We start from the raw sequence: 13,314 nt of genomic DNA on the forward strand, positions 1-13,314 counted from the left end.
TGTGGATAATTGGATATGGGCCTCTCACACACTCTTTCTCTCTACTTAATTATGATGTATTAAACTTTGGGCCTTGGACCATCCCAGAGTTGGACTCTCTACTGGGAAGGCTGATACAAGAGCACATGAAAAATACCAGGAATCAATAAGCTGCAGCTTTGAGACTAGAAGATACTTTCAGCACAAAGATCATGTGATTAGTCGATCTTGTCGTGGAGCAGCGCTAGATGCCGTATGATATGAATTCACTTACCAAACGCCCCCCCATGCTGACCATGTGTCGCTTTGTTGGGTGAGACCCACCGAGAATTGTTTCAGTAAAGAAGCTTCCTGTGGTCCTACCATTTTCTCCACTGGAACAAGAATTCAAACGTTGAAAAGAAGCTCCCCGACAGTTGGTCTGATTTATGGTGGTGGCTCCAGTCAAATTCAACCATGGAATTTAATCCGCTCTTCTATAAATCTATTTCAGTGAAACATCAACATGTTACACAGCATTAAGTGCATCCGTAAGCCTCAAGTTACACTAAACTTTAAAAATACAAGTACATTGAAGTTCGCTTAAAGCCCATCCTGATAAATCCAAACTGGTTCTTGATTTCTTGTTTGTTATATAAATCTCTTGGCCAAACAGAACATGGGACCAGATCAAACGGGCAAGAAATCTCATTTTATAGATATTGCAATGAATTAGGTGTAAGGGATGATAATCCATTAGCCCTAGACAAAGAAAACATGACTTTTAATTGAACAACACATTAATGACCAGAAAAGCCAGATCAGCCTCTCATGGTAGGACCTTCACTTCAGGAGTCTTTTGCAGCAGCTGCAGCAGCTTGCTTGCTTCTGCGCTGATGAACATCCCAATTATAAACCCGAGCAATTGTAACCTGACCGATAAGAGAATTATTTAGCCAACAAATAAACTCCTTACCGTCCATCATGACAAATTGACAATGTAGATAGAAGTTAAAGACCATGTGGGTTAAGATGAAGTACCTGAGTTACTGTCACTTGGTCCCTCAGGAAATGGAGATCATCAACAAGGACTTCCAAGCTGGCTTTTGCGTTTTCTAGATTCTTTTGTAGAAGATTAGTAGCCTGCAGATAATTTAATTTAGGCTTGCTGCCATGTGGCCAGAAAAATAAATGTTAGTAGTGTTTCCAGTTACAATTGACAGACCTCGTCGCATGAGTACTCCAGCATGACATTTGCTCCAAGCCATAGACAGACAGAATCTGTGTCCTCGATGCGTGCCCGTGAATATATGCCTTCAGATACTTCAAAATCAGCAATCAGCGCCTGCATCCAATTATCGAAGAGAAATGAAACTTGCTGAACTTGATACATGACATACTACGGGAGATCATACTTTGATGCATGATGATGGACCAAGATAGAATCAAAATTGGGGCACTTAGCCACAGCCCACCTGGTATGGGCCCTGATGGTTTAACAATGCAAAAAATAGCCGCCAAAAAAGAGGTCATTATAGAAGCTTTGTGCACCTTTAATGATGCAGAATTAGACCAGTTCTAACTTTTATGAAGTAGAAAGTGGGTCCACCAGGCAGCTTTACAGGAATACTTTAAGAACCAGATGACACCTAAGCCGGGAAAATGGATGCAAACCATGTGGTGCTAAGAAAAGAGGTAGCTTGTTACATCCAGCAAAATAAAAAGAACGGGACCTCATGTTACCTGGCAAAGTCTAATGATGGAACAAATAACTGATTCTTACAAAACAAATGCCACAAGAGAAGTAGATAGCACATAACAAAAACTTAAACCAATGCTAAAAATTTGACACCTTGTGGAAGCACAGAAAGCAGCTGATGTACTACGTGAGGAGTTATGCAAATCAAATAAACCAAAACAGGTAATAGTAGCACACACAACTTGAGTTATTAGGAAGTTTTCAGCCCACATAAGGTCGAATTTACAGGCTGACAGGAGTGAAAATGACTAGAGTTCCAGGATATCTTACTTGGGTCATAGCACCTGATGTCTTGGATAAATTACACTTACATTAAGCTATGCTAAAAGGGGCCCAAATAGAGAGGAATGGTGAAACAGAATTCATGTAGCCAACCATCTTAGACAGTCTTCAAGCCCCTTCGACATGCAATAGATCTGTTCTTATGGGTGCTATAGATGGTCTCCTATGCATATGACCAAATCACCTTAGTCTACCTTCTCTGGTTTCATCACTTATTGGAGCTACTCCTAGGTTCCTTTGAATGACTTCATTCGTGATTCTATCCTTCTACCTTTAACACTCATCCGTATACCTTTCTGCCACACTTATTTTTTGGACATTATTGTTTCTTGACTGCCCAACACCTTGCTCCATATAGCATTACCAGCCTTACAACTGTTTTGTAGAATTATTCTTTTAACCCAACTGGCATTTGCCTACATAAGCCTCTGGATGCACCACTCCATTTTGCCCATCCTACTTTAATTCTATGGCAACATCCTCCTCAATCTCTTCCTCCTTGTTATGAATTATTGAATCAAGGCTTACCAAATGAAAAAAAAAAGAATTATTGAACCAATGTAATAGAAAAGGTCACATTGAGCTATCTCTTGGTCTCCAATCCTAAGTGTAATATGTAAAAACATGAATACCTCAAATGTTTAAATGCTAAAATAATTTGAATTTTCATTAATTACAATAATGTAATAATATATACACAACATTAGGTAAATCCTAGTCATTAGGGGTGCAACTCAGGTAGATTCTGCATCAGGCCTGGACCCTTTGGCTGGGCCCATTCAAAATATAACAAAACCTCAACCCATGCCACCCAAGTTGCACCTCTACCAGAAAATACATTTCAAATTCAAATTTCTAGACAATTTTGCCATTTTCAGTGTTCAAGCATTTTGGCTGATTTAAACTATTTTAACAGAACCCAGAATGTTTTTTATGAAGTTTCAAAAAAATTCTGGAGTTTTGGGGATCTATAATACTTGATTTGATTTTATCCAATACTGCAACTGATGATGAAACTGTGACCCATTATCCATAACCCATGGTTCAAAGTATTGATACACCTGATGCACACAAACAGGTGTATTGGGTGTTACAATACTTAATAACTTTTTGTAGTTTTTTTTTTCTTTTTTTTTTTCAAACTTGCTTCAGAGGGTCGATCTTAGGCCTGCCTACCCCTGAAACCACTCAAAATCCAAAACACCACCTTTATTTCAGGTTTCGGAGATCTGCTGATACATGCCGAATTTTTTATCCTTGCCATTACATTGATAAAACAAAAGTAGATTACAACAACTCTAGATGTACTGGACTGGGAGAATTTATAAGCCAATGCCAAACAGTTTCATTGACTGGAAAGATTATACATCTGGAAAAGTGGAGATGAACTAATAAATCTGACAATTTCATGCCATAAACTTCCCTTGGCACCAAATTAACTCTAGTAGTAAAGTTCTACACTTCTATAAAACATTAAAGTTAGTAGCGGAAAAAAATAAAAATAAAAAACATTAAAGTATTGTGTAACTTATTTGTGATTAAGAATAGCTCCAATTAATTATATGATGAGGAAAATTTGACTGGGATGGTTTGGTCAAGTGCATATGACCAGTGTTTAGGATTGACTTGGTGCAAGTAAAAGGCTCTAAAAGAGCAAATCAAGACCAAAGAATATGTAGTCTGAAGTGGTCAACTAAGTGACGAAAAGAAACAGCAAGCCTATCTTGTTACTTGCAGCATAGTCCTAATAGTGGACATCAGTAAACAACATAATAAGAAATATAAAACAATTTCATTAAAGAATAGTCCTAATAATGGACACCAGTAAATATTCTTTTCTTTAAAGTTTATAGTTCAGAGCCTTGATCCATAATTTTGATGGGTTATGGATTATGGCCATTTTAGGATCAAGCCAAAGGGATTGGCAGCTCAAATGTGTAATATGCATTAGCATTTTCAGTTAGATTGTCCACATTCATATTTGCACCTGAAGGTATTTGTCTCCTAACCTTTAAAAGTTTCCCCTCCAACAGTGTTACATGGATGTGGATGACATGGGTAGGAGACGGACTTGACGAGTTGGAGAAACATTGCTAAGCATTTGGAGGGCATACTTTTTTCTAAGTTTAATTTTTATAATTTTCCTTATACAATAATGCACTAATTGACAAAATGAACAAATTAAATGTAGAATTGTAGAAATACAAACAAAATTAAATAATTAAATTAGTTTTCCAAGAAAGGAGTAAAGGACGGCTAAAATAACTTGTAGCTGAGTATATCAAATTTATCAAGTATGAAAAAATTTACCATTCGTTCTAAATCTTACCCTCAAAAGATGAGATTTTAGTAGTCACACATATACTGGACTTGGCAGGGGGGAATAGTTATGAAAAAGAAAACTGAGATAGACATAGGTTTATAGGATAAGATATTAGATAGAAGCATCAGATTGTTAGATAATCCAGCAGAGGGGCAGAAAAAACAATTATGAAAAACGAACCTCACCAGTGCCCTTCTTAGCTTGCAATGTGGCAACTATATCTAAGCACTTCTCGATGTCAGGTATCTTTGCCTGGTACTCACATGAAACAGGTCTGGATCAAATGCATGGAACTCACAAGAAACAGTAAAGAATATAAAAAAACAAAATACAAAGTTTGGCTTGATTTGAAAATGTAATGAGATCATCTAACTTGAGGTATTTGCCTATTACGCTTATTAGGATGAAAACTTAAAAGAAGCTTTTCTTAGTTACTCCAACATTCAATTCAAAGTCAATTTCATCATTTAACTTAAAGCCCAACAACAAAGTAATATATGTAATTATATAAACATGTGCATAAGCTGATTTAAGATGTGGATATCAACCCAATAAGCAAAAAATCAAGTCAGCTTAGATGAGTTTTGTTCCATGGATGTAAATATGGCAAGTTTGAATATCAATAAGCCAAACCAAGAAGAGATGATAATGCACCTGAAGATCCCTCTGCTGAGCAAGAAGCTTCATCTCAACCAGTTTGTATTGCTGAAGTCTGCATAATACAAAAATAGGCAACAAATAAGTCCATGGATAGAGAATTAATTTTCTTTTTTTTTTCTGATCAATAATGCTTAAATGGATTAATGAATAGGTAAGGCTTTTTTCAGAGATGTAGAAGTGTTGCACACTTGCACATCTTAGATTGGTGTTTAAGTGAACTAGTTTTTTGATAGGCCCCCAATTAACTTTACGTATGCCAGGAAGGGGAAAGGTCAGCCTTCGGCTAAGGGGGGTGTAGAGAACACTGATGTGGGCCCCACTGTGTTCGTAGGACAGCATGTGTAGTTATTTGTTTCAGTTATAGTAGTGTCAGTTTGTTAATTAAGTTGTTATTTGTTTCAGCTTTTATTTACTTTATTTATTATGTAAGTACTAAGGGCAGATGTGTCCTTTCCATTGTGCACTAAACATAACCTATAAATAATAAGAAAGTGGCGGCGGCATATCAGTAAGAATCTGTTCCTCCCTGTGTTCTCCAGTTTCTCTTCTATTCTCTCTTCTTTCTCTCACTTTTCTTCTATTTTGTAAACCTAAAACCTATTAGGATTCAAGACTGATTACAGTCTTGATCTTCTACTTGGTATCAGAGCCTATCTAGGGCTTCTCATGTGTGTCTAGTCCAGCCGACCACATGAGGACTAGCTAGGGCTGGAAGCTTTGAAGAAGTATTCGGTGGCTGAATCTTGGAGATTACCAGGAGAGGTTCGCAGCAGTTGAAGACTTGCCGCGGCTTGCAGAGAGTTGGTAATCAGGAAGAAGCAACAAAGGTTAGGGTTCAGGTAACCCTAGAAGACAGTAAACTGAAGTACATAAGTAAGTTTTTTATTATTGAGTTTCAGAGACTGCAATCAGTCGAGATAGGTTGGACCTGTCTAGAAGGAGGGGCCGAACTGTGTTCAAGTTTGTTTCTAGGGTTTGATTGTTGGGCCGAACCCACCCCCCTCTCAGAGGTGATTAGTTTTAGGGTTTCATATTGCCCTACGACAAGTCCCACTTGTGTGGACTGCTTGGAGAGTGCAGCTGCGCACTTATTTCAGACCTACAGTTGAAACCCTAATTTTGCTCTCGCAACAGTGGGGCTCACATCAGTGTTCTCTACAGAAAGCCATTCATGACCTGCTACTAGTTTTCATTCCTAATATCAGGTATGACTTGAATTCCAGTAACTCCATAAAATTTTGGGAACAAACCTGGGTGGAGAGCGCCCCTCTAAAGGATCAGTTTCCGTCTTTGTATGCTCTTTCTGATTTGAAAAATGAGTCGATCTCGTCTTTCACCACCCCGTCCTCTTCCACTTCTGGGATTGGGTGGAACTTGGGTCTAAGAAGGGATTTGAGGGATTCAGACATTGACTGTATTTCGAGCCTTCTTGCACTTCTTGATAACGTTGTCTTAGACCCCACTAGGGCGGATTCTAGAATTTGGACACCTAACCCCAATGGCATTTTCTCTTGTGCTTCGTTCTTCAAAGTCTTAAGTCAGTTCACCAGTCCTACCCTATCCCCTTTTCCTGTTGGTGAGGTTTGGTGCAGAGCTATACCTCCTAGGGTTGGTAGTTTTTGTTGGGAAGCCTATCTGGAAAGAATCAACACTGGTGATCTACTCCAAAAGAAGAGACCCAATACTTGTTTGTCACCTCAGTGGCGTGTTCTATGTAAAGCAGATGGGGAGACTGGTTTTCACCTAATGGTGTCGTGCCACTTCGCGAGGTCATTGTGGGATTGGGCTTTCTCCTTATTTGGATGCAGCTGGAATCCCCCATCAGACATGCAGGGCCTTTTCGCCCCCTCCTTCAGGTGGCGGTTAAAAAGGGGAAGGACAATGTGGAGAGGACTAAGGGCTGCAGTATGTTGGACACTGTGGGAAGAAAGGAACTCCAGGATATTCTCAGAAACTCAGAGAGGGACAGCAGATTTGAGGGCTATCATACAGTTTAGGGCGGTACAGTGGCTGAAATCTCTGTAAATATTCACAGATTACACTGTGGATGACATGTTGAGGAAGTGGGGTGAAATTGCAAGTTGCACGTAGACCAAGTCAGTAATGAGTGTGGCTTGGACCCCCCCACCTAGTGGATTCTTGAAATTAAACTTTGATGGATGCAGTAGGGGAAACCCGGGACAATCAGGGATCGGGGGTGTTTTTAGAGATGAAAATGGGGTCATCTCTGCTATGTTCTCAGGCCCAATTGGAGTGGATGACTCCCTTAGAGCTGAGATATGTGCAGTTATGGAAGGAGCCCGGAAAGCTAAGGAATTGAACATCAAGAAACTTATAATTGAAGGGGATTCAGAGGTGGTGATAGGGTAGCTGACCAAAAAACAAAATGATCTTTGGAAGTATGACAATGAGAAGAGGAAATTCAAATGGCTGGTGCGGGAGATGGAAGTTAAGACATGTTGGATTAAGAGATCAGCTAATTCCCTAGCTGACGGTTTAGCAAAACAAGGGGCAGAAAGGGATTCCTTGTTTTGGGCTAAGTTGTAATGTTAGTGTCCTTGTATCTTTGTATTTTCTTCTTTCCTTTCTTGAAGTTCTTTGTGACTCTTGGAAGATAAGTGTGTTTGTCTTCCACTTGTAAATTTTCTACTGATGAATTAATGAAAGTGTTATTGATCAAAAAAAAAAAAGGAAGAGCCTCAATAAAGTCCATAGCAATATCCTCCCAGATCTGTTCAGGAACGGGTAAAGGTTGTAAAAGGCTAGCAGGGGACATGGCTTCGTATTTACTGCGTTGACACACATCACAGGCCTGCACAAACTCCTGGACAGAACGCTTTATCCCCCGCCAGTAAAATTCAGCTACTATTCGCCGATATGTCCAGCGGATACTAGCGTGGCCTCCTACAACTCCAGAATGAAACTCTTTAAGTAAGAGGGGAATAAATGGGGAAGAAGCCGGCAGAACCAATTTACCATGATAACGAAGGTGATCTCCAACTAAAGAGTAGGCGGGATAGGCAGCCGGATCATGCTATATGGCATGCTTAATGTTGGCCAGAAAAGGATCAACATCAACTTGCTCCTTAAGGTCATCAAAATCAAGAAAAATAGGGACTGTAAGAGAATTTAGGGGCCGCACTAATAATATGACCCAGGTATTCCACGCTAGACTAAGCAAAGATACATTTCTTTGAGTTGGCAAAGAGACGGTGGGCGCGCAACACAGAGAAGACCTGTCAAAGATGATCCAAATGGGCAGCTTCGAAAGCACTATAAACCAGAATATCATCAAAAAATACCAGCATAAAGCGACAGAGGAAATCATGGAAGATAGTATTCATTAATGACTGGAAAGTCGAGGGCGCATTGGTGAGACCGAAGGGCATGACAAGGAATTCGTAATGGCCCTCGCGGGTGCAAAATGCAGTCTTGGGAATATCCTCACTGCGGACCCGAACCCGATGGTAGCCCGATTTAAGATCAATTTTGCTGAAAATAGAAGCACCATGAAGCTCATCGAGAAGTTCTTCGATAACCAGAATGGGGAATTTATCTAGAACCGTAGCACGGTTAAGGGCTCTGTAATCCACACAAAAATGCCAACTTCCGTCTTTTTTCTTGACTAAAAGGACTGGGCTCGAGTAGGGGCTTGTACTTGGCTGAATAACACCCGCAACCAACATCTCAGAGACAAGGCGTTCAATTTCATCTTTCTGGAATTGAGGGTATCTGTAAGGACAAACAGAGATAGGGGAAGTGCCCTCCTGCAAGACAATAGCATGCTCCGTAGCCCGTGTAGGGGGTAAGCCCGTAGGCATATCAAAAACATCTTTGAACTCATCTAGTAAAGCGGAAATTGGCGGAGATGTAGGCAAGACAGAGTTCAACGAAGAATCCACTACTTGCAATTGTTTTAGTTCTAACAAAACCCCTTGTCCCTCATGTTGTAAGTTACGCATCATGGCATGCAAAGATACCTAAGAAGAACAGAGAGAAGGGTCGCCCTGCAATTTCACACGGACACCTCCCAAATTGAGCTTCATAGACATGTTGCCCCAATTCATCACTAAGTCCCCAAGGGATGCTAACCAAGGAAAACCAAGAATGACATCCGTAGAGCCCAACTTTAAAGGAAAGAAATCAGCAATGACATCCAATTCGGGTAAGTTGAGGCAAACCTGACGGCAGACTCCAGAAGTTCTCACCTCATCTTCATTCCCCATCTGAACAGCAAACTCGTGTGTAGGAGTGCGAGGTAATTTCAATTCTTCCACTAAAGCTTCGGAGATATTGTGGGATGCACCCGAGTCTACCAATATGATCACCTCACATGACAAAATGCGTCCACGCACCTTAAGGGACTTGGACGCACACAATCCAACAAGAGACAAAACACAAAGCACGGCTGATTCTAGAGCCAGAGCAATTTCAGTGTCCCCGGAAGTGCTGTCCAAATTAGACGCATCAGAAGTAATTTCCTCCACATCATCTTGAACCCATAAAACCTGAAGTGATTTCTGAGCACAACGATGTCCCATACTGTATTTCTCGTCACAACGGAAGCATAGACCCTTCACACGTTTCTGCTGCATCTCTTTGTCAGTCATCTTTTTGAAAGCAGGAGGTGGGGCCTTAATAATAGGGACTGATGAAAAAGAAGGAGGAATCGCGGCACGTGTAGGTCAGGTGACAACAGAAGAAGTCACTTGCGAAACCCGTGAGTTAAAGTGAGTTCCAGAGGGGGACGTTGTGGGCCCACGAGGAAATAAACCTGATTGATAAGCCCATAAGGCCTGATTCTTCTCAATTTTCTGGGCTGCAACCATTTTCCTGATCAACCCAACGGGTTCCATCTGTCGGAGTTCGGCCTGGATATCTGGGCGCAACCCACTAACAAAGGTTGCTTCAAGGACTGATTCCGGCAGGTCACATAAGGGAGCGGAGAGCACCTCGAATTGGCACGACGATATTCCTTAACAGTAGTGGATTGATGTAACGATAGAAGCTACTCCTGCAAATTTCCCTCCTGAGTCGATCGAAAACGTTCAAGGAGGAGCTCCTTGAATTCTGCCCAACTACGAAAAGGTCGCCGACCATCTTCCCAATAATACCATGCCAATGCATCACCCTCTAAACAGACCACGGCTGCACGCAGACGCTCCGCCGAAAGCAAGCCATTAATCTCAAAATAGCACTCCGCGCGAAAAAGCCAGTCGTCTGGATTTTCCCCATCAAAAATAGGTAACTCCAACTTCCGAGGAAGTGAATCAGAAGTATGTTCCGACACCGACATTGAAGAAGACGTCGGGAAAGCTGCACTCTTCCCTTTGTCAGCCGCACGACTTGATGCGACTAAAGGAGGAGCAATGTCGGTTGTAGACAAAGGAGCTGAAAAGGTCTGTTGCTGAAGCAATAGATCAAAACGTCTTACCAGATCTTGAACGCCTCCTTCTAGAGACGAGATCTTCGAAAGTCCAGCTGCTACCTTTTCTGGATTGAGTCGTTGAATCTCATTATGTAAGCCATCCATCTCCACACGAAGTTCAGAATGCAGAGAAGTCAAGCGTTCTTCGAAACCCTCCACCTGCGATGCCACTTCCTTAGCTGTCACCATGGCCGAGGAAAGATGGGCTTTGATACCACTGTTATGTCCCAGAAACTTGACACAATTCTCAGACTCATAGCAGAATGCACACAACTAGAACATCAACAAAGGAACTGGTATTCATTCAGAAGAAAAGAACATTAACAGTTGGTCGGTTCTTCGAGAGACCGCCAGCTCTCCCAATCACTCACAGTATTCTTCACTCAACAAAAGCCTCCCTCCCCCAAGGCCCCTTCTTATACTCTTCTTACAACATAACTGACTCCCTCAATAAATGCCCAGCTAGACAAGTTATAAATGCCCCCACTCTTCTTATTCCTAACTGACATAGCTATAAATGCCTCAAGACTCTCCTTATTCCCTCCAGCCATAATTGCCCCCATGTTCAAGTATTTCCCCCTGTAGAGAACACTGATGTGGGCCCCACTGCAGTGGTCCCCACTGTGTTCGTAGGACAGCATGTGTAGTTATTTGTTTCAGTTATAGTAGAGAACACTGATGCGGGCCCCATAGTAGTGATTTCAGAAAAATAGCATCTCAGATTGACAGGCTGCCTGGTAATGTGCATGCCGATTGATTTCAGATCAGATTTGAGTTGATTTCTTGCATATACTGTGTTAGGCGATTGATTTCAGATCAGATTTGGGTTGTTTTCAGATAAGATTTCAGATCATATCAGATCAGATTTCAGATCAGTTTTGTGTTGGTTTCAGATCAGATTTCAGACCTGCTTGTTTTACTCTGTTTTCTGGTATAGTGGCTCTAACAGTTTGTAGCCATTGATTCTTGATCAAAGATGGAGTTTAAGGGTTAGGGAGAAAGTAGTTTTGGAAACAACAGTTTTGGTGGTGTATCTGAAACCGGGTTTCAGATTACAACTATGAGATTTGATGGGTCAAATTACTTGGAGTGGGCTCAATCAGCCATGATGGCTATTGGAGGAAGGGGAAAACTGGGTTACCTCTTGGGAGATGTGAAAGAACCTTCCAAGGAGGACCCAACATACACCAAGTGGGTCCAGGAAAACTATTTGGTTATGGCATGGCTGTGTAACTCTATGCAGCCACATATCAGCCGCAATTTCTTGTGGGCAAAGACAACCAAAGAGATATGGGATGCTGTGAAAGAAACCTATTCCCAACCCCTTAATGTCGCCAGAGCCTATGAACTGAAGTGTGAGGTGAACAGCCTTAAACAAGGAGAGAAGCCAGTTTCTGTCTACTTCTCTACCTTGAAATCCTTGTGGCATGAGATTGACCATCTAGAGACCCTTGAGTGGGAGAATCCCAAAGATGCACAGACTCACAAAAAGCAAGTCGAGACGAATAGGGTATTTGAGTTTCTGGCTGGTTTGAATTCAGATTATGACATTGTGCGACAACAGATATTGACAAGAGATAGTGTGACCCTTTCTCAAGCATACTCCCTGGTGCATAGTGAAGAGACCAGGAGGAAAGTCATGATGTAGCCTCAACCCTCTTTCCCAGCCTTGACATCTATTAAACCTAAGCCAGGGGGTGACTCAGAAAGGGACCGGAAGAAGGAAGATAAACGGGATCTGGTATGTGAACATTGCAAGAAACCCAAGCACACAAAAGATACCTGTTGGAAGCTACATCCTCACTTGATCCCAGCAAAACTAAGAAATAAGAAGGGTAATGCTCATGTGGCCGTGAACACTGATTCAGCATCCTCATCAAGCACATCCCTAGAGACTTTAGCTGCTGTTCGGGCTGCCCTCATACAGTTGGAAAAGGAAGTTGGGAGTTCAGCTCAGCCATCTCAGTCACCATCAGCTCCTGCCACATCTGCATTTGCACATTCAGGTACTCGAGCCTCAGCTTACCATGCTTCAGCTCCAGGTAATACTGACCACTGCTGGGTAATAGATTCAGGTGCATCTGACCATATGACTAGCTTGCCATCTTTGTTCACTTCTTATCACTTATCCTCTGGCCGAGATAGAGTGTCCATTGCTGATGGCTCTCTTGTTCCCATTTCGGGCAAGGGGGACATCAAGCTATCGGATACTATCTCTTTATCTTTTGTCTTGCATGTTCCTAAGCTTGATACTAACTTGCTTTCAGTTAGTAGTATTACCAAACACATGAACTGTTCAGTAACCTTTTTCCCTGACCGATGTGTTTTTCAGGATTTGGAGACGAAGGTGATTGGGACTGGCCGTGAGACGAACGGGATCTATCTGCTTGGAGAGAGTTCTCGTCGAGAGGAGTCAGTGGATAAGAAGTCTTTTGTTTCCCATTCTGTGAGTTCGGTTATGTTTTGGCATAACCGATTAAGTCATTTGTCTTTTAAGTCTTTGAAAAGTCTGTTTCCTGCTTTATTTGAGTCTGTTGAGTTATCAAAATTGAGGTGTGAGAGTTGTGAGTTTGCCAAACATTGTAGAACCTCTTATTCTTTAAGTAATAAAAGGAGTAATTCATCTTTTGATATTGTGCATACTGATGTTTGGGGGCCATATCATATCTCTTCGATGGGTGGGTACAAATATTTTCTACTGTTTGTTGATGACCATACCCGCTTTTCTTGGGTCTATCTTATGCGTTCTCGGGATAAGGTTCCTGCTCCGACCCAAAACATCCATCAGATGGTTCTCACTCAGTTTGGGACCAAAATCAAAGTCCTTAGATCTGATAATGCAAATGAATACTTTGCTCAGCCATTGACCTCCTACCTTCTTAGCCATGGAGTTATTCACCAGAG

General features: G+C 41.5%; 1 protein-coding gene across 2 annotated transcripts in view; it reads right to left on the reverse strand.

The window, feature by feature from the left end:
- Positions 1 to 497: 497 nt before the first annotated feature.
- PFD3 (prefoldin 3) overlaps positions 498 to 13,314 on the reverse strand; it is a 40,918-nt gene continuing 28,101 nt past the window's right edge. The window contains exons 2-6 of one of the 2 annotated variants that reach the window (XM_010260937.3): positions 4,977 to 5,034; positions 4,503 to 4,574; positions 1,184 to 1,303; positions 1,000 to 1,101; positions 498 to 890 (exon numbers count right to left, since the gene is read on the reverse strand). In XM_010260937.3, coding sequence (XP_010259239.1) covers positions 807 to 890; positions 1,000 to 1,101; positions 1,184 to 1,303; positions 4,503 to 4,574; positions 4,977 to 5,034 — 436 coding nt within the window. In that variant the 3' untranslated portion in view covers positions 498 to 806. The remainder of the gene's footprint in view (positions 891 to 999; positions 1,102 to 1,183; positions 1,304 to 4,502; positions 4,575 to 4,976; positions 5,035 to 13,314) is intronic. The other variant, XM_010260938.3, reaches the window with a different exon arrangement.

Source organism: Nelumbo nucifera, chromosome 3 (genome assembly GCF_055504915.1).
Source record: "Nelumbo nucifera cultivar China Antique chromosome 3, China Antique-T2T, whole genome shotgun sequence".
NCBI lineage: Eukaryota > Viridiplantae > Streptophyta > Magnoliopsida > Proteales > Nelumbonaceae > Nelumbo > Nelumbo nucifera.